Source organism: Ranitomeya variabilis, chromosome 4 (genome assembly GCF_051348905.1).
Source record: "Ranitomeya variabilis isolate aRanVar5 chromosome 4, aRanVar5.hap1, whole genome shotgun sequence".
Taxonomy (NCBI): Eukaryota; Metazoa; Chordata; class Amphibia; order Anura; family Dendrobatidae; genus Ranitomeya; species Ranitomeya variabilis.
In genome coordinates this window covers 242,160,736-242,180,945 of record NC_135235.1, presented here as the reverse complement: position 1 = coordinate 242,180,945, position 20,210 = coordinate 242,160,736, and the positions used below count along the sequence as shown (strand labels likewise).

The window sequence follows — 20,210 nt, the reverse complement described above, 5'->3', positions numbered from 1 at the left end:
GTTATATCACCTTGCTGCAGCATGCCCAATAGCCAGTACATAGCAGGCAGCCTTTCTGGCGACTAATTATCCTAGGTGCAGTACCTAATCCGTCCTGAGGGTAAGGGGGCGCCAGAGAGCTGCAAGTTTTCAAGCGGAACTGTAAAGCGGGATATACATAAATCCCTGCAGTTCGTGATATTGTAGCAGCAGTGGGATAACTAAAATAAGCCCCATGCGGTAAATTGAAAGGTCAACAGCCTTGTGTTTTCATCACATTGGAGCAGTGGAGAGATAACTAAGATAAGCCCCCTACCCGCACATGTGATAGCCGTGGGCTGGCCAAAGGTCACCCCGATCGTGACGTACTGTTGACAGTCACGGTGTGAACTGTGACAGATGTCATGATCATGTGACCATCACATGGGTGTTAACTACCTGGCCATGAGAGTCAGTGGGTGGTTGTGTCTTGGGAGAGGAGGAACTCCCACATAGCTCCCAGAGGAGCTGAGGACAATGTGTAGTGTCTGCAGGTGGAACCTGTAGAGAAAGGACTCTGCTGAACTTTGTTTGTTTTGTTTTCTATTAAGCCAGGAAGGTTCGGTTTTTGTTTTCTGAACTCTGCCTTGGTCTATGTGGACTTTAATAAACCAGCAGGTGTTACACGGTGCAAGTGTTCCTGCGCCTACCTGAGGATGCAGCTACATGTGCCACAAAAGCATTGCCACACTGTTTACCCTCACCCTGTGTTGTCTGAGTGGGCATTGAGCAGGAGGATCCCTGGCAGACCAAGGCGCCCACCGAACCCCGTGTCTCCACAACAATATACAGTATATACCGCCACACAGGGCTGTACACTACATACAGTATATACCGCCACTCAGTTCTGTACACTACATACAGAATATATAGCCACTCAGTGCTGTACACGGCATACAGTACATATCGCCACTCAGTGCTGTACATGGCATACAGTATATATCGCCACTCAGTGTTGTACATGGCATTCAGTATATACCGCCACTCAGTGCTGTACACTACATACAGTATATACCGCCACTCAGTGCTGTACACTACATATAGTATATACTACCACTCAGTGCTGTACACGGTATATAGTATATACCGCCACTCAGTGCTGTACACGGTATATAGTATATACCGCCACTCAGTGCTGTCCACTACATACAGTATATATAGGGCCACTCAGTGCTGTCCACTACATACAGTATATACCACCACTCAGTGCTGTACCCTACATACAGTATATACCGCCACTCAGTGCTGTACACTACATACAGTATATACTGCCACTCAGTGCTGTACACTACATACAGTATATACCGCCACTCAGTGCTGTTTATATACCACCCTATTCGTTCCCGCTCGCCCAGTGCCGGCTGTATTCATGTAATTCCATCTGGTTTTATTGACCCTCATATCACTATAACTCCCATCGGATCACTTTTTATATCCTGCAATATCGGCCTATAAACATCAGGTGATCACTTGAAAGCCGTAAGTGTTCCCAGTAACGCCAGGATCGGCTGCCAAGCCCCGTCCCCAAGAGATAAGCGCAGCCATAAAAGCCTGTGGGAGCCGGGCCCCGGGCAGAACCAGTGAATCCTCAACATGTGGCCCCGGGTGCTGTGCCTCCTCGCCCTCATTCACCTCAGCGCAGGAGTCATAGTGAAGGTAAGAACCAGCCACCGGCCTGCACCAGACAGATCTGGCTGAGCACCATAAGAAACTGTCCTGATATATAGCATTCATGGTCGCTGGCCTGTATGTGAGGGGTTCACCCAGAGTCTCCTGGTTCATGAATCATAGCCATGAATAGGAAATGGGTGAGCTTGGAGATTGCGGGATTTCTGGGCGTCTGAAAGTGGGGTGACAGCCCTCATGGGCAGAGAAAGCTGTCTGCAGGGGCTACAAGGAAATGTGTACATAGAATACAAGGAGATAGGGAAGACGTAAACTGCCAAGAACAGGGCAGTGTGACACAAGGGTGATACAATATGGTGTATCCCAGACCAATGGCCGAGTGTCCCAATAATTGTAAGACCCATAAATTACAGGTGTCTATAAATGGAAGGAAACAACGAGAAGTGCAGGCAACATCAACCCAGCATGGAACCAGAAGGTGCCAGGGTCCATCAAACCCATAGAGTTCACCCCAGACCAAGGGCTGACGACGTCGCCCCATATTACGTCTCGCTGCCCACAGCTCGGAGGCTGTTGGTGGATCCAGCGCCATCTTCCAGGAGGTGTGCAGCCACCGAGGACAGCTTCTTGCCCTTAGATTCCTCTTTTTTTGCCGTTGAGATTCTGGAGATGCTCTCCTGCATCCTCAGTCATAGCTCCTGGGTGGTTTGGCCACATACACTAGGATATTGCGGGACCACCAGCTGGAAAACCCCTGTGGTCCTACTTGCATAGAGGAGTTTGGAATAGAAATGATGAAGGGGCCTACAGAGCAGCCTACGCAAGGGAAGGACCCAGAGAGTCTCTTGCCCATGTTCAGCCTATAAGTGGCTATTGGTCAGATGGTCTTTAAGGATTTGGGGAACTAAAGGGTAAAAGTTTTGGTTCACTGAGCAAAATGCCCCAATTTTCCCCAAAAATCTCAGCCATCTCTCCACTGATTGTTATTTGTGGTTATTAAGCTAATGGTGTGCGATGGTGTGGCCCTTTTAGATTTAAAGGCATCAGGGCAATCACAATATCAGGAATGTTCCTAATCTCTCGAGATAACTCTCCATGGCCAGTTCCTTGCCTTGAATCTGTTCGATCACTTGATTGAGCACAGAATTCCTCAAATAGCTACAGTTCCTCCTGAGACGTAAGAACTGTCCCTCAGGGATACATTTCACTGATGGGTGAGTGAATGGTCTCATGCACTGTTGGCCCTTGTCTTCTTCTGATGCAATGTGGTTGGAATGTGTTCGCCATTTTTCAGTATCTTGGGGTCTAGAAAATCAACCATCAGAGATGCTGGGGGTGTTATGTTCAAAGCGTTGTTATTAAGAAGGTCCATAAATAAGTTACAGTCCTCCACCATACCTGTCCATAGAAAAAGAGAGATAACGATACATTGCAGCACTTGTGTTTTCAATGCCAAGATGTCTCGTACCCATAAACAGGTTGCTGCACGATGGTGCACATCCAGCCCCCATTGCTGTACCAGACACTGGGCTGTAGAAGGCCCGATCAAAGGTAAAGTAACTGGTGAAGGTCAAATCATAACAGGTGGATGATAAATGAATCATGTTTTCTGTCTCTACTGGTCTGTCAGGACAAGTAGTGCGTGACGGCAGTAGACCCCAGGTTATACCCAGTGTTGCTGTAAAGGGCTTCTGCATCAAAGTATATTCCATCCGCACACAGCAAGAAGTCTCCGCAGCACATTCCCCCCACACAGCATAAAGTCTCCGCAGCACATTCCCCCATACAGCATGAAGTCTCTGCAGCACATTCCCCCACACAGCATAAAGTCTCTGCAGCACATTCCCACAAACAACATAAAGTCTCTGCAGCACATTCCCCCACACAGCATGAAGTCACCGCAGCACATTCCCCCACACAGCATGAAGTCACCGCAGCACATTCCCCCCACACAGCATAAAGTCTCTGCAGCACATTCCCCCACACAGCATGAAGTCACCGCAGCACATTCCCCCACACAGCATAAAGTCTCTGCAGCACATTCCCCCACACAGCATGAAGTCACCGCAGCACATTCCCCCCACACAGCATGAAGTCTCTGCAGCACATTCCGCCACACAGCATAAAGTCTCCTCAGCACATTCCCCCACACAGCATAAAGTCTCCGCAGCACATTCCCCCACACAGCATAAAGTCTCCGCAGCACATTCCCCCACACAGCATGAAGTCTCCACAGCACATTCCCCCACACAGCATAAAGTCTCCGCAGCACATTCCCCCACACAGCATAAAGTCTCTGCAGCACATTCCCCCACACAGCATGAAGTCTCTGCAGCACATTGCCCCACACAGCATAAAGTCTCTGCAGCACATTCCCCCACACAGCATGAAGTCTCTGCAGCACATTCCCCCACACAGCATGAAGTCACCGCAGCACATTGCCCCCACACAGCATAAAGTCTCTTCAGCACATTCCCCCACACAGCATAAAGTCTCTGCAGCACATTCCGCCACACAGCATAAAGTCTCCGCAGCACATTCCCCCACACAGCATAAAGTCTCTGCAGCACATTCCCCCACACAGCATGAAGTCTCCGCAGCACATTCCCCCACACAGCATAAAGTCTCTGCAGCACATTCCCCCACACAGCATAAAGTCTCTGCAGCACATTCCCCCACACAGCATGAAGTCTCCGCAGCACATTGCCCCCACGCAGCATAAAGTCTCTGCAGCACATTCCCCCACACAGCATGAAGTCTCTGCAGCACATTCCCCCACACAGCATAAAGTCTCTGCAGCACATTCCCCCACACAGCTTAAAGTCTCCACAGCACATTCCCCCCATACAGCATGAAGTCTCCACTGCCTATTGCAGATTCAGTCTTCCCAGCCTGGTGCAGGGCTACAATTTTGTTTCTGGTGTCCTCCGACAGCGCTTTGGTCTTCACCATAGTGGAGTTTGGAGTGTGACTGTTTGAGATTGTGGACAGGTGTCTTTTATACTGATAACAAGATCAAACAGGCGCCATTACTACAGGTAATGAGTGGAGGACAGAGGAGCCTCTTAAAGAGGAAGATACCGGTCTGTGAGAGCCAGAAATCTTGCATGTTTTTAGGTGACCAAATACTTATTTTCCACCATAATTCGCAAAATAAATCTTGACAAATCAGACAAGGTGATTTTCTGGGTTTGTTTTCCCATGTTGACTCTCATAGTTGGGGTCTACCTATGATGTCAATTACAGGCCTCTCTCATCTTTTTGACTAAATACTTTATTTTCCCTACTGTATAAATTAACCTTGAACTGCTCTTTTATCCCGATCTATGAATCCACACATCTTTTTCTTGGTTTAACTTTCTATGCTACCGCAGCTGGTTTCTGGCTCGATATAATCCTGCTAACAGCTTATATCTAACGAGGAACTGGTGGTAATCCTACCAGGTTGGCAGCGCTCTGTTTCACTGCTGCTAGTGAAAGGAACCTGTCAGGATTGTGAGTGAGTGTGGTGCCACGTCAGCGACTGTGTGGGACACATCCTCTCACTCCTAGTGCCTCCCTGGGCCAGTGTGGACAGGGGCATCTGTGCAAAACTGCGCCAAGGTCACCTTTCATGTCCCCAGGGGGTGCAGAACGTCATGTTTGTATCAGTGGGGAGACCGCATTACGTGATCCGTCTGACAGAATAGTGACGTCAGGTGGGATGGCGAGGCATAGGTTCTTCACCTGTGGTGGGATTCTCCATGATCTTTCTGATGTCATCCTTCACACTTCTCCTCTGCTACTAATCTGGTCTCTTCTGCTCTGCCAGTTGACCTTAGCATTTCCTTCAGCCTGAAGTCAGAATGTAAAGCAGGCATCTGATGGTTCTTATATTGTATTCAACTGTATTTTTGTCATGAGGACACTCCCAAACTCCCGAGACAGTTCCCCAAATTCTGGTCTGTCCACTTGTATGCAGGAGAAACCTTTAATCAACACTCCCACCACCACTTTTAGTGTCGAACATAGGAGCTAGGAGGGATCACAAGTTGCTACAGATGTGTATTTCATCCCTGCCATCATAGTGAAGTGATTGACAGCGGCTGGGTGTAATCCGGACTCCTCTTATACGTAGGGACTGGTGTCTGGGCTGCAGCTCCACTCCCTTCATGTGAGTTTAGACCTTCTTGTTAGTGACTTGGTAAGATGGTGATGCATACACTTTTTAGCCTGGTTTCACACCTATAGTTTTGGATTTCCTGTCTTGTTCCATTTTTCAGGTCGGAGACCTCACTTTTCCTCTTGAGTCTGTGAAGAAGCTGAAGGAAGTTGTGGATGGCAGGACGCTGGCTGAGGACCGTGCACAGGCCGACAATATCCCTGTGTATGAGAAGATCTGCAGCAGCCACGTTTTCCCAGAACTGCGGGATCTGTGCGACTCTGAGCAAACAGCGCTGATTGCAGAGACACTGCGCGGACTCGGTAATGAATGCCACCATTTCCTCCTGTGCCAGTTGTGACTTGTATTGTCCAAGATTATTGCATTTGTTTTCATCATGTATACCACTCCTCACATGTAAACTGCCATGGAATAAATGGCGCTATAATAATAAATAATAACAACAATTTTATAATTACACAGGAAAAACATCTACAATCTCCCATTAACCATGGATTGATCATAGTATCTCTGCTACTAATTTTGGGCTGCTTTTTTATCTCTAAACCCGATTTCCCACATCCGTGAGTTTGGCTAGTACTTATACGCTACCTGGGGTTGGTTTCTGACCCCATATAAGCTTATTAACGGAGCGGGCTTATATCTAACTAGATGGTGGCCCAATTCTAACGCATCGGGTATTCTAGAATACGTATGTACTTTATTTATGAAGATTTCAGAATAATGCAATGAATACACAGGATTCGGCCGGCTGGGCGCGACCAATTAGTGAAGCGTGGCTCAAATCCTGTGGCAATTCACGGCCGGACTGCGCCTGTCGCTGATTGTTCGCGGCCGGCCGCGTAGTATATAGCACAGCTATGTAGTATATAGCACAGCCCACGTAGTATATAGCACAGCCCACATAGTATATAACACTGCCCACGTAGTATAGAGCACAGGCCACGTAGTATATAACACAGCCATGTAGTATATAGCACAGCCCACGTAGTATATAGCACAGCTACGTAGTATATTGCAGAGCCACATAGTATATAGCAAGGCCACGTAGTATATTGCACAGCCACGTAGGATATGGCACAGCCCACATAGTATATAACACAGCCCACGTAGTATATAACACAGCCCATGCAGTATATTACACAGCCCACGCAGTATATAACACAGCCCACGTAGTATATAACACAGCCCACGTAGTATATAACACAGCCACGTAGTATATAGCAATGTGGGCACCATATCCCTGTTAAAAAAAGAATTAAAATAAAAAATAGTTATATTCTCACCTTCCGGCAGCCCCCGGATCTAGCCCAGGCCTTTAGCGATGCTCCTCGTGACGCTCTGTTCCCAGTAATGCATTGCGGCATTAATGATACCATTTCGGTGCAGATACGTTCTTTTGATCGCCCGTTATTGCATTTTAATGCAATGTCGCGGCGACCAAAAAACCGTAATTCTGGCATTTCGGATTTTTTTCTCGCTAGCAATCAGCTTAATGCTTTTTTTATTGATAGATCGGGCGATTCTGAAAGCGGCGATACCAAATACGTGTAGGTTTGATTTTTTTTAATTGTTTTATTTAGGATGGGGCGAAAGGGGGGTGATTTAAACTTTTATATTTTTTATATTTTTTTCAGATTTTTAAAAACATTTTTTTTTTACTTGTGCCATGCCTCAATAGCCTCCATGGGAGGCTAGAAGCTGGCATAGCCTGATCGGTTCTGCTACATAGCAGCGATCATCAGATCGCTGCTATGTAGCTGAAATGCAGGTGTGCTGTGAGCGCCGACCACAGGGGGGCGCTCACAGCAGGCCGGCATCAGTAACCATAGAGGTCTCAAGGACCTCTATGGTTACCATCCTGATGCATCGCCGACCCCCGATCATGTGACGGGGATCGGCGATGAGGTCATTACCGGCCGCCCGGCCGTAAGCGGTAGTTAAATGCCGCTGTCTGCATTTGACAGCGGTATTTAACAGGTTAATAGCGGAGGGTGAATAGCGATTTCACCCGCCGCTATTGCGCGCACATGTCAGCTGTACAAAACAGCTGACATGTCGCGACTTTGATGCGGGCTCACCGCCGGAGCCCACATCAAAGGGGGAGACACGACATGCACCGTACTATTACTGCGCATGTCGTGAAAGGGTTAAGGGACTGTGATATAAACAATAAGTGAGTATATTATATACTAAGGGACTGTGCTGCACAGTGAGTACACTACTGTGCTATAGATTATAAGGCTAAGTTCTTGTATCCATGTGTTGTGTCGGTGTGCTGCCCGCTTTTACAGATGCATTGAGCATGTCCTATTCTGATCATCAAAATCAGATCAGAACAGGACTTTCTCTGACCCTCACGGATCTCATTCTCAGATCTGTGATTTTCAGGTATGTCTGAATGGACCTATAAAACTCTATGAGTCCTTGTGCCGTCTGATAAAAAATATCTGGCAACACACGGAGATTTCACATACATGTGAGAATGTAGAATAAGGGATTTTACAGATAACATTATCACTCCACGTCACACAGTGCAGATACAGAATAATATCTACATCCAGACACTTACCGCTGACGTGTCGTCTGATTAGAGCCGCTTTCTCCTGTTTCTTCTCCATCTGGTCAGATCTTCATGTCGACATCTCCCAGCCATGACTCATCTTGTCACGATGATCGTCGCAGCCCTGAAAATAACAAGATCACATACATTGTATACCTACATGTCTCCCCCCTGAATACAGATATGTACCCCACCATTAATATATTATTAGCCACGCACCAATATAAATATAAAGTGATAAGCAGCACTGTGCCCCCCATTAACTATAATAATATAAACTATTCATTCTCTGTGAGTCTCCCCAATGACCTGTAAGGCTATGTGCACATAGAGAATATGGAAGGTTTTACAGTACAGGAAAAGTGAATGAGATCACCGATGTCTCCTGCACACGTTGCTTATTTTTTCCTTGCAGATTTGCAGCAGATTAAAATCTTTATAATGTCAGTTCCTGCAGTGTATTTCACCTGTACTAATGACTGTGGGAAAATACGCAACAAAAACATGTAAAAAATTTGGGAAAAAAATGTATTTTAGGCAACTTTCTCCCTGTCAACACTTTAGGACAAGCAGCAGATTTTTCTTCTGCAAATCCTGAGTGTGTGAACATAGCCTTAGTGCCTGTCCTATGTTCATTATAAGTCCTTGATAGCATCATAATGAATTTGGGGGTGGGAGGAGACATTATCAGGTACTGAGCCTCCTCCGCCATCTCCCAATTCATGACAAGTCCCTGACAGCGTCTTCTCCCACCTTTCAGTTCATTATAAATGGTCTTATGCACCTTATCGCCTCCTCTCCCACTCAATAAATTTTAAGTCACCAATAGCATCATAATGAATTGTGAGATGGGGGAGGACGCTATCAGTGGCTTGACACCCTCCTCCACCACCCAATTCATTTTACATCCAAATCGAACGTCATCCTCCCCCTCCTCCTAAGTCCATTATAAGTCCCCCTTCCTCCCATCCCAATCCCCCACACCCATCATTGTCCTCTCCCCAACCTCCATCATTGTCCTCTCCATCACCTCCATCATTGCCCTCTACACACCCTCACCAGTCACCTCTCTGCACGTTCCCCGCAGACACACACACACACACACAATCCCTGGCAGCCGCAGCATCTTCATCGCTGGTAGCTTTTTCACTGGCATAGCCGTGCGCTGAATGCCGGCATCATCCAGCCACACTGCTGTATCAGACAGGAAGTGCGGGCAGGAAGCAGGACAGATCTTTGGCATCCCAGGAGTTCGGGTACCACAGTGGTACTGCCTTCCTCTTGGGGAGGGTGATGCCATGCCTGGAAATGAGGAGGATCACTATGACAGGTAATCTGTACTTTCAACACGTTCTGACTCAAGGCCAGAAGGGGGAGCTTCAGACCCGGTTTCAGGGGAACTTCCCTATATAAATTCTGGTTTGGAGGAGTTAGTTTAGTCTGTAGAAACAGAGGAAGGAGCACAGGAGAATTGAGGAGCTGGAAGGGAGCTGTGACTGGGCTCCTTTCCAAGCTGAAGTGCAGGGACCAGACACCGGGAGTCTGAGGCTTTGTGGGAGTGTATGCCCCACAACAGAAACCAGAGGGCAGGATATTGAAAGTAACTTGCCCACATCTAAACCCTGAGGTACAGTGACATGCAAAGCCCGGAGTCACCGTAGATAGCAGGAACGGTCTCAGGACAGAGAGTGAGAGAGGACCTTGGAAGAAGCCATAGGCAGCAAGGGACTATTATTGAGCGCATAGTGGAAGGCCCCCAATCTGACCTGACAAGGGGAGTTCAACTCGTTTTCAGGCTGCCTGGACTCCACCGTCACCTGTTGCTGGTACCCTGGACTGTGGCCATAAACCACCAGTAAACCAGGTAAAAAGACTGCAACCTTGTGTCCTCTGTTTATTTCTGGCACCACACCATCCTTGTCAAATACACCGGGAGCCCTGGGGACCCAGCTTCACCTGTGCGAAGCCATACCATCCTTGCTGCAGTGCCACAACTCCCCAGAGGACCCCTTTAAGCAGCGTCGGTCACCCCTGACCGAATACCACAAGTGGCGTCACGAATACCCTTATTTCAATAAACCCTTTAAAGATATTTCCTTCAATTTGGACTACCAGGGCCATGGACCGGGTCGCTGCCACTGTGACTTTCCCTTTAATGACCACCAGACCTGGTACCGAGTACCCCTAGGCCCTGGTGGGGCGATCCAGATCCGTGCAGCTTGGCTCCACTGCCATTCTCTCTTGTAGGCAGCGGAGCTGCAGGAATTGCCCTCAGTGTCTGCCGTCCTGCAGGGGCCCCCCTCCAAACACCCCAGAGATACCAATATGGGAAACACCTCAGAGATACCAGTATGGGAAACACCCCAGAGATACCAGTATGGGAAACACCCCAGAGATACCGGTATGGGAAACACCCCAGAGATACCAATATGAGAAACACCCCAGAGATACCAATATGAGAAACTCCCCAGAGATACCGGTATGGGAAACACCCCAGAGATGCCAATATGAGAAACACCCCAGAGATACCGGTATGGGAAACACCCCAGAGATACCAATATGGGAAACACCCCAGAGATACCAGTATGGGAAACGCCCAAGAGATACCAATATGGGAAACACCCCAGAGATACCGGAATGGGAAACACCCCAGAGATACCAGTGTGGGAAACACCCCAGAGATTCCAGTATGGGAAACTCCCCAGAGATACCGGAATGGGAAACACCCCAGAGATACTAGTATGGGAAACACCCCAGAGATACCAGTATTGGAAACACCCCAGAGATACCAATATGGGAAACACCCCAGAAATACCAATATGGGAAACACCCCAGAGATACCAGTATGGGAAACACCCCAGAGATACCAATATGGGAAACACCCCAGAGATACCAGTATGGGAAACACCCCAGAGATACCAATATGGGAAACTCCCCAGAGATACCGGAATGGGAAACACCCCAGAGATACCAATATGGGAAACACCTCAGAGATACCAGTATGGGAAACACCCCAGAGATACCGGTATGGGAAACACCCCAGAGATACCGGTATGGGAAACACCCCAGAGATACCGGTATGGGAAACACCCCAGAGATACCGGTATGGGAAACACCCCAGAGATACCGGTATGGGAAACACCCCAGAGATACCGGTATGGGAAACACCCCAGAGATACCGGTATGGGAAACACCCCAGAGATACCGGTATGGGAAGCAACCCAGAGATACCGGTATGGGAAACACCCCAGAGATACCGGTATGGGAAACACCCCAGAGATACCGGTATGGGAAACCCCCCCAGAGATACCGGTATGGGAAACCCCCCCAGAGATACCGGTATGGGAAACCCCCCCAGAGATACCGGTATGGGAAACACCCCACAGATACCGGTATGGGAAACACCCCAGAGATACCAGTATGGGAAACACCCCAGAGATACCGGTGTGGGAAATACTCCAGAGATACCAGTATAGGAAACACCCCATAATAAAGCCAGTAATGAATAGTAAGATATGTGATATGAGGGTTCAGTATTTGTCTCATTCAATCCCAGCTGCATGTGCTGAGACTCCATGCTGAGCACCGCACCCATGACCCGCTGCACTATGCACCATCGTAGCCATTGTAGATAAGCAAATTACTGTAATGACAATTAGCACCACCAGGACGGTGAGGAGAGTAACCCACTGTGATGGATCGCACAGGGGAAGGGGTGTGTCGACTTCACTCATCTCTGGGGAGGGGAGAGAAGGACCCAGCAGGGATCTGCTCTCTGGCACCACCACTTACCCCAGGTCAGCCAGTGAACTGCACCAAGGGCAAATAGTTGCCAGAAAGGCTTCCCTTATAGCTACGAGCTATTGAGGCGCTCCCAGTGAGGGGGGATATACATCACCGGTCCAGGCTGGGTATAATATATATATATATATATATATATATATATATATATATATATATATATATATATATCCAACAGCAGGCTTATATCGGGTCAGAAACCAACCTCGGGGTAGCGTATAATAACCAACCGAGTGTGCTGACGTTTGGATTCGTGAATAGAGATAAAAGAGCAGCTCAAGATTAATTTTATAATTAATCACTAAAAGGCGCACAAGAAAGATACAGGTATATACAGCTCTGGCAAAAATGAAGAGCCCACTGCACAGTTGTATGAAAATCGGCTTCTCTCCATGTCTGACAGCCATTCCATTCCAGTGTCAGGTGAATTCCCACCAGAGGACGCCTCATTCTACTTACTGTGCTTCTGATTGGGTGATCACCTGAACCAAATCTTATTTAATAAAGTAAAGTATAAAAACCCTGCTGTGGTGTTCACAATCCTCCTGCATTAGGACAAGCTGAACAGCAAAACAAGTGCTAGGAATATCCCAAAAGGCTAGATTCACATTTGCGTCTATGTGCGCAGTGTATCATCCGCCAACGCATGCAAAAGCGCATGCTAACGCAGCAGTTTTTTCAGCTTGCGCATGATGTCAAAAAAACGCTGCGTGTGCATGAGTTTGTATGCGTTTTTTGCCTGCGTTTGCGTTTTTAATGCGCATGCGTTCGATAATTCCAGGAAGGTGTGTCGCAATCGGTTCCTGGACATGCGCAGTCCGAAGTACGGAAGCGCATCCAACGCATGTGTATGCAAGGACATGCGTATGCATGCGTTCCCATAGACAGTAATGCGATTTTTAAAGCACTCATCCGCATATGCATGCCTGCGCATATTTGACAAATTTTTTATCCTTCAAAAAATGCAACATGTTGCATTTGCAGGACTCCGCCGCACACCAAGAAACTACGCATTCGTATGCATCCGCAGGCGACCACATGCAAACGCATGTCCCTGAGTACACCATATTAAAGATATGTATGCAGGACGCATGCAGTAGTATGCGGATGAAACGCTGCGTACACAGATGCAAATGTGAAACCAGCCTAATAGGAATTAAAAAATGACTTTTAGCCATGCCAAAGGAGTTGAAAAGTCTTGAGTGAGGAAAAGAAGGGCTCAATTCTGGCTTTACTAGTAGAGGGACACAGTGAGTGTCATGTTGCCTCCATTCTTAAAATTTCTAAGACGGCAGTCCATTACAACAAGGTCAAGCAGCAGACATTGGGGACAACAAAGCTACAGACCGGCAGAGGATGAAAACGACTCTCCACTGACTGGGATGACAATCATCTTATTCGAATGTCACGCAGCAACCGCAGAATGACATCAAGTGACCTACAAAAGGAATGGCAAATGGCAGCTGGGGTGAAGTGCATGGCAAGAACAGTTCGTAACAGGCTCCTAGAGGCAGGCTCAAGTCATGTAAAGCTAGAAAAAAGCCTTTCATCAATGAGAAGCAAAGGAGAGCCAGACTGAAGTTTGCCAAACACCACAAGGATTGGACCATAGAGGACTGGAGTAAGGTAATCTTCTCTGATGAGTCTAATTTTCAGCTTTACCCAACACCTGGTCGGCTAATGGTTAGACGGAGACCTGGAGAGGCATACAAGCCACAGTGTTTTGCACCCACTGTGAAATTTGGTGGAGGATCGGTGATGATCTGGGGAGGCTACAGCAAGGCTGGAATTGGGCAGGTTGTTGTTTACGAAAGACGTTTGACTCAAGCGGCATACAAGGTTATCTTGGAAAAACAGCTGATTCCTTCTGCTCAGGCAATGTTCCCCAACTCTGAGGACTGGTTTTTCCAGCAGAACAATGCGCCATGCCACACAGCTAGGTCATCACATCCCTGTCCAATCTCCAGACCTGAACCCCATTGGAAACCTCTGGAATATAATCAAGAGGAAGATGGACAGTCACAAGCCATCAAAGAAGAACTGCTGACATTATTGTACCAGGAGTGGCATAAGGTCACCCCAGGGCCGGCGTCAGAACCCGGCGTACCCGGGCAAGTGCCGGGGCCCTGACGAGACGGAGGGGGCCTATAACGGTAAGACACTTCTGCCGACACTAATGCGCATCATGCGCTCCTGGGGGGGCCCCGAAGCCGGACTTCATCCCCCCCTGCAGGGCCGCCATCAGGGCATTACAGCCCTACCCTTACTGGCGTATGGTGCCCGCCCGGTGAGCAGAGAGGGGCCCGAGCGGCCCCTCACTTCTGCTCTCCACTCCTGGTACAGCCGGCGTGCTGGAACACCGGGTATCAGCGCAGCTGCGCGCACTCATTCTCTGCTCCTTCCTCTCTGCATAGTGAGGACTGGAGCAGAGCGCTGGCAGTGCGCGCGGACGTGCAGAGAGTTGCTGGCTGCAGTGTAGCAGGGGCACACAGTCAGTCACACACGCTGTGACACTACTCACCGCACCTGCAGTCAGCAGCAGAAGCACAGGATCCCTCCCCTCCAGCAGCGTCACAGCTCTCACACTGTGAAGAGCCATGGAGGGGCGGGACTAAATGTCGGGGGTGGAGCCACAGACAAGCAGGGAGAAGAAGGCAGAAAGGATTAAGGAAATATAAAAATCAGAGCGGGAGACAGAAAAGATGTAAGAAGAGAGACAGAAAACACAACAGAGAGGCAAGACACAGGTGAGAAGTATATATATATATATATATATATATATATATATGTATATAATTGTCTAAGGGTCACACTTCCGTCTTTCTGTCTGTCCTTCTGTCTTTCTTTCTGTCACGGATATTCATTGGTCGCGGCCTCTGTCGTCGCTGATTGGTCTCGGCAGCTGCCTGTCATGGCTGCCGCAACCAATCAGCGACGGGCACAGTCCGATTAGTCCCTCCCCTGCAGTCAGTGCCCGGCGCCCACTCCTTCCTCCCCACATTCAGTGCCCGCTCCATAATCCCCTCCAGTCACCACTCACACAGGGTTAATGGCAGCGGTAACGGGCCACGGTGTAACGCACTCCGTTACTGCTGCTATTAACCCTGTGTGTCCCCAACTATTTACTATTGATGCTGCCTATGCAGCATCAATAGTAAAAATATGTCATGTTAAAAATAATAAAAAAACAAAAAACCTGCTATACTCACCATCCGTCGCCTTTCCCGCTCCTCGCAACACTCCAGTGACCGCTCCATGCAAGCGGCAGCTTCCGGTGCCAAGGATGGTATGCGAGAAGGACCTGCCATGACGTCACGGTCATGTGACCGCAACGTCATCACAGGTCCTGCGCTCATACCAGCCCTGGGACCGGAAGCTGTCGCGTGCGGTACAGGGCCAGAACTTCATCGGAGGGTGAGTATATGTTTATTTTTTATTTTAAGTCTGTATACTATGTGACTCTGTGCTGTATACTCCGTCACTGGGCAATATACTCCGTCGCTGGGCAATATACTACGTGGCTGGGCAATATACTACGTGGCTGGCCAATATACTACGTGGCTGGCCAATATACTACATGGCTGGCCAATATACTACGTGGCTGGCCAATATGCTACGTGGCTGGCCAATATGCTACGTGGGCTGTGCAATATACTACATGGCTGTGTTATATACTACGTGGCTGTGTTATATGCTATGTGGGCTGTGCAATATACTACGTGGCTGTGTTATATACTACGTGGCTGTGTTATATACTACATGGCTGTGCTATACGCTACGTGGGCTGTGTTATATACTGCGTGGGCTGTGTTATCCACTACGTGGCTGTGCTATATGCTACGTGGGCTGTGTTATATGCTATGTGGCTATGCTATATTTCTCTGCTGTATCTGTGCATCATGAATCGTGCTATGTGTTAAAGGGGGGGCCCACTGAGACTCTTTCGCCCGGGGCCCTCTAAAACCTGGAGCCGGCCCTGGGTCACCCAAAAGTAGTTTGACAGACTGGTGGAAAACTGCCAAGACGCATGAAAGCTGGGATTAAAAATCATGGTTATTTCACCAAATATTGATTTCTGAACTCTTCCTGAGGTAAAACATTAGTATTGTTGTTTCTAAATGATTATGAACTTGGTTTTTGCATTATTTGAGGTCTGCAACAATGCATATTTTTGTTATTTTGACCTTTTCTCATTTTCATAAAATAAATACAAAATGTATTGCTTAGAACTTCGGAGACATGTTGTCAGTAGTTTATAAAATAAAAGAACAATTTACATTTTACTCAAATATACCGATAAAGAGAAAAATCAGACAAACTGAAAATTTTGCAGTGGTCTCTTAATTTTTGCCAGAGCTGTATATACAAGAACAGTATACAAGTATAGTCAGGAGTGTAGTACAAGGGTAGGATACAGATAGATTACAATTACCATGTTATGTAGCATGTGGCCACAGGGAGGCGCTGATGAATCACAGGCCCAAATCTTAGTTACGGGCTTTCCTGGCCGCGTCAGGTAACGGATCCTCCTGCTAGCTGAAAACTCAGCTCAAAATGAGGAGTTACCTCTGGCCTCCTAGGTTGCTCCCTCCCACACTGTGTCCATCCTTGGGCTGTGCAGCCTCTCTCCTCCCATATCTGAAAGTATGATTTTCTGTCCAAAACTGTGGCGGCTCATAACTTTCCTCCCGAAGCTCTGAATGGGACGGCAGCAGTGCCACTGGATTCTGCTGGATTTTATCTGCGCAGGGAGACCAAATATGCCTACCATATGTAATTCCTGGTAGCTATGCTTAATAACTTCATAACACAGGGGTTTACAGATGGCTGCCAGGCACGGGTGTGTGGAGGAAGGAATGCCGGTTCTGAGAATGTGCTTGGCTAGGCTCAGAGATCTTGCATTCTGATACTATAGGTCATTTTCCAGATTTAACATCCCAGAGCCTTGCTGTGGCCTGTAGTGCTTGAGTTAGACAAAGAAATCCAGTTTGGCTGTAGCTGCACTACAGCTCACACCCTTTGGCCAATTGCTAGTCACAGAGCTTCAAACGGCTTGTTCCTGGAGTTTAATTAAAGGAAAACAATGATCCTGTGGAATCCCAAGGGTGGGGCACATTTCGGGAGTGGAGAGACCTCTCCGTCGTCCCTCACACCCACATACAGCTGGGGCTGCACACACAGCATGCTCAATATACAGCATTGAAATGTATACACAGCATGGTAATCCATGGCACAGGGCTGCACGCCATACACAGTGACAACACAGCTTGTGTCCATGGCTCTGCTCCCCCTCTGTAATGGTTGACAGTTTTTGCACATGGACAGTTAATGTTAGGATGTTACTGTCTGTGCACTGTTTATGGAGGCTGTTAGCTGCTGTCACTTTGCGGATTCTGAAGCTGGTGTAACTGATGAACTTATCCTCTGCAGCAAAGGTCATTCTTGGTTTTCCTTTCTGGGGCGACACTCATGAGCCAGTTTCATCTTATTACTGACTTGAGGATACCTTCCAGGTTGTAGCAATTTTCTGGATTGATCTCAGGTCTTAGTGATGTTGGATGGTTGTTTCTCTTTATCGAGTTGAGTGGTTGTTCTGGTCCAGGACAGCTGTGGAATAGGCTCAGCTCTGTCTGGAGCTGTGCACCATCACTGCACCTGCAAAACACTTTCTGAATTCCCATGATTCCACTAACGACATCTTGATGAGACAACCTATTCCTTGGTTGCCATTCCCAGTAAGACCTGGAGAAGCCAAAGGTGTGTAAACGTGTCATCAGTGTGGCACGAGGTACTGTGAAGAATCTGAGGTGTAGCACACATTCTGGATTGTCACGTTTCTTTACTTCTTGCTTCCATGTCTTCCTTTGTAGTTTTACCATCTTCAGTCTGAATTAACAATATGTAAATTTCAATAAGTGCAAAAAAACAGAACACTGCATTATGGTGCCATTTATAATATAACAGCATAAACTGTACGGTGTGCTCTATAGTGGAATTTTATACTGTATATACTGTACTATCCTCTACACTGACATTGTAACACCAAGACAGAAAAGTCACGGAAGTCTGGAAATCACTGGATAAACTTGATACTGATTTGAAAATATGGTGCTACCGACATTTTTTCAAAGTGTTACAGGAGCCATTTCTCTGCACAACCCAGGCAGCATGTTCCTCGCACTACTGTGAGCAGCCTGTGTGGCCTAAACCTGCTCCTGTGGCTTCAGCGTCTCCGGACTTGTCTCCATTGAGCACATTGGGGACGTCATTGGTCGGTCGGTGATTACACAGGAGCTGCCGGCAGCGTCTTTATTGAGCACGTCATTGGTCGGTCGGTGATTACACAGGAGCTGCCGGCAGCGTCTTTATTGAGCACATCGAGCACTTCATTGGTCGGTGATTACACAGGAGCTGCTGGCAGCAGTTCCTGATTATTTGTAGAACCTTCCTCATTCGGGGGATTTCTGCACGATGCTCAGCCTCCAGACTGGGGACATCACAAGGTCTTAAATATTTGGCTTCTGTTTCCCGTCACTACGTTTCCATCATTCCAGCACTTTCCCTTCTTGGGGTTGTGATGTCAGTGTTGGGTGTGTACTGTGTGCACAGATGTAATGTTTGTGGGATCCTTTATATACGTGTCTAATGATCGTATGTTTCCCTCCAGGACGGGTCGCAGATAACATGGATGCATGTGAAGTTTGCGCATTTGCAGCATGCAGTGGCTGCTAATCAACTGCCGCCGTCGCCGCGGATCTTCTCCTCTGGTTACGGGAAATTTTCTGTGCCATGTGACACATTAATAAAGATGGTGCCGAGATCTCTTCCTATCCTGTCTGTACTGATCACCGACACTGAGAAAGAACAGCAAATAAATGTCCTCCTGCTGCAGGCCGCCACACAGGACAGGGCGCAGGATAACGCCACACACGGGACAGGGTGCAGGGTAACGCCACACACGGGACAGGGTGCAGGGTAACGCCACACACGGGACAGGGTGCAGGGTAACGCCACACACGGGACAGGGTGCAGGGTAACGCCAAACACGGGACCGGGCGCCTCATGCTGCAGGGCACCACACATGGGACAGGGCGCAGGATAAAGCCACACACGGGACAGGGTGCAGGGTAACGCCACACAAGGGACCGGGCGCCTCATGCTGCAGGGCACCACACATGGGACAGGGTGCAGGATAACGCCAAACACGGGACAGGGCGCAGGATAATGCCACACACGGGACAGGGTGCAGGATAACGCCACACACGGGACAGGGTGCAGGGTAACGCCACACATGGGACAGGGTGCAGGATAACGCCACACACGGGACAGGGCGCAGGATAACGCCACACACGGGACAGGGCGCAGGATAACGCCACACACGGGACAGGGCGCAGGATAACGCCACACACGGGACAGGGCGCAGGATAACGCCACACACGGGACAGGGCGCAGGATAACACCACACACGGGACAGGGCGCAGGATAACGCCACACACGGGACAGGGCGCAGGATAACGCCAAACACGGGACAGGGTGCAGGATAACGCCACGCATGGGACTGGGCACCTCCTGCTGCAGGCCGCCACACACGGGACAGGGTGCAGGATAGTGCCAAACACAGGACAGGGTGCAGGATAACGCCACACATGGGACAGGGTGCAGGATAACGCCACACATGGGACCGGGCGCCTCCTGCTGCAGGCTGCCACACGGAACAGGGTGCAGGATAACGTCAAACATGGGACAGGGTGCAGGGTAACGCCAAACACGAGACAGGGCGCAGGATAACGCCAAACACGGGACAGGGTGCATGATAACGCCACACATGGGACAGGGTGCAGGATAAAGCCAAACATGGGACAGGGTGCAGGGTAACGCCACTCATGGGATAGGGCACAGGGTAACGCCACACATGGGACAGGGTGCAGGATAATGCCAAACACGGGACAGGGCGCAGGATAACGCCACACATGGGACTGGGCGCCTCCTGCTGCAGGCCGCCACACACGGGACAGGGCGCAGGATAACGCCAAACACGGG

At 48.7% G+C, this 20,210-nt stretch overlaps 1 protein-coding gene across 1 annotated transcript; it reads left to right on the top strand.

The window, feature by feature from the left end:
* Positions 1-1,566: 1,566 nt before the first annotated feature.
* GUCA2A (guanylate cyclase activator 2A) lies at positions 1,567-18,990 on the top strand. The gene is made up of 3 exons (XM_077257417.1): positions 1,567-1,674; positions 5,907-6,108; positions 18,838-18,990. Exons 1-3 carry the CDS (start codon positions 1,612-1,614, stop codon positions 18,900-18,902), a joined length of 330 nt encoding a protein of 109 aa, XP_077113532.1. The 5' UTR covers positions 1,567-1,611; the 3' UTR covers positions 18,903-18,990.
* Positions 18,991-20,210: the final 1,220 nt, after the last annotated feature.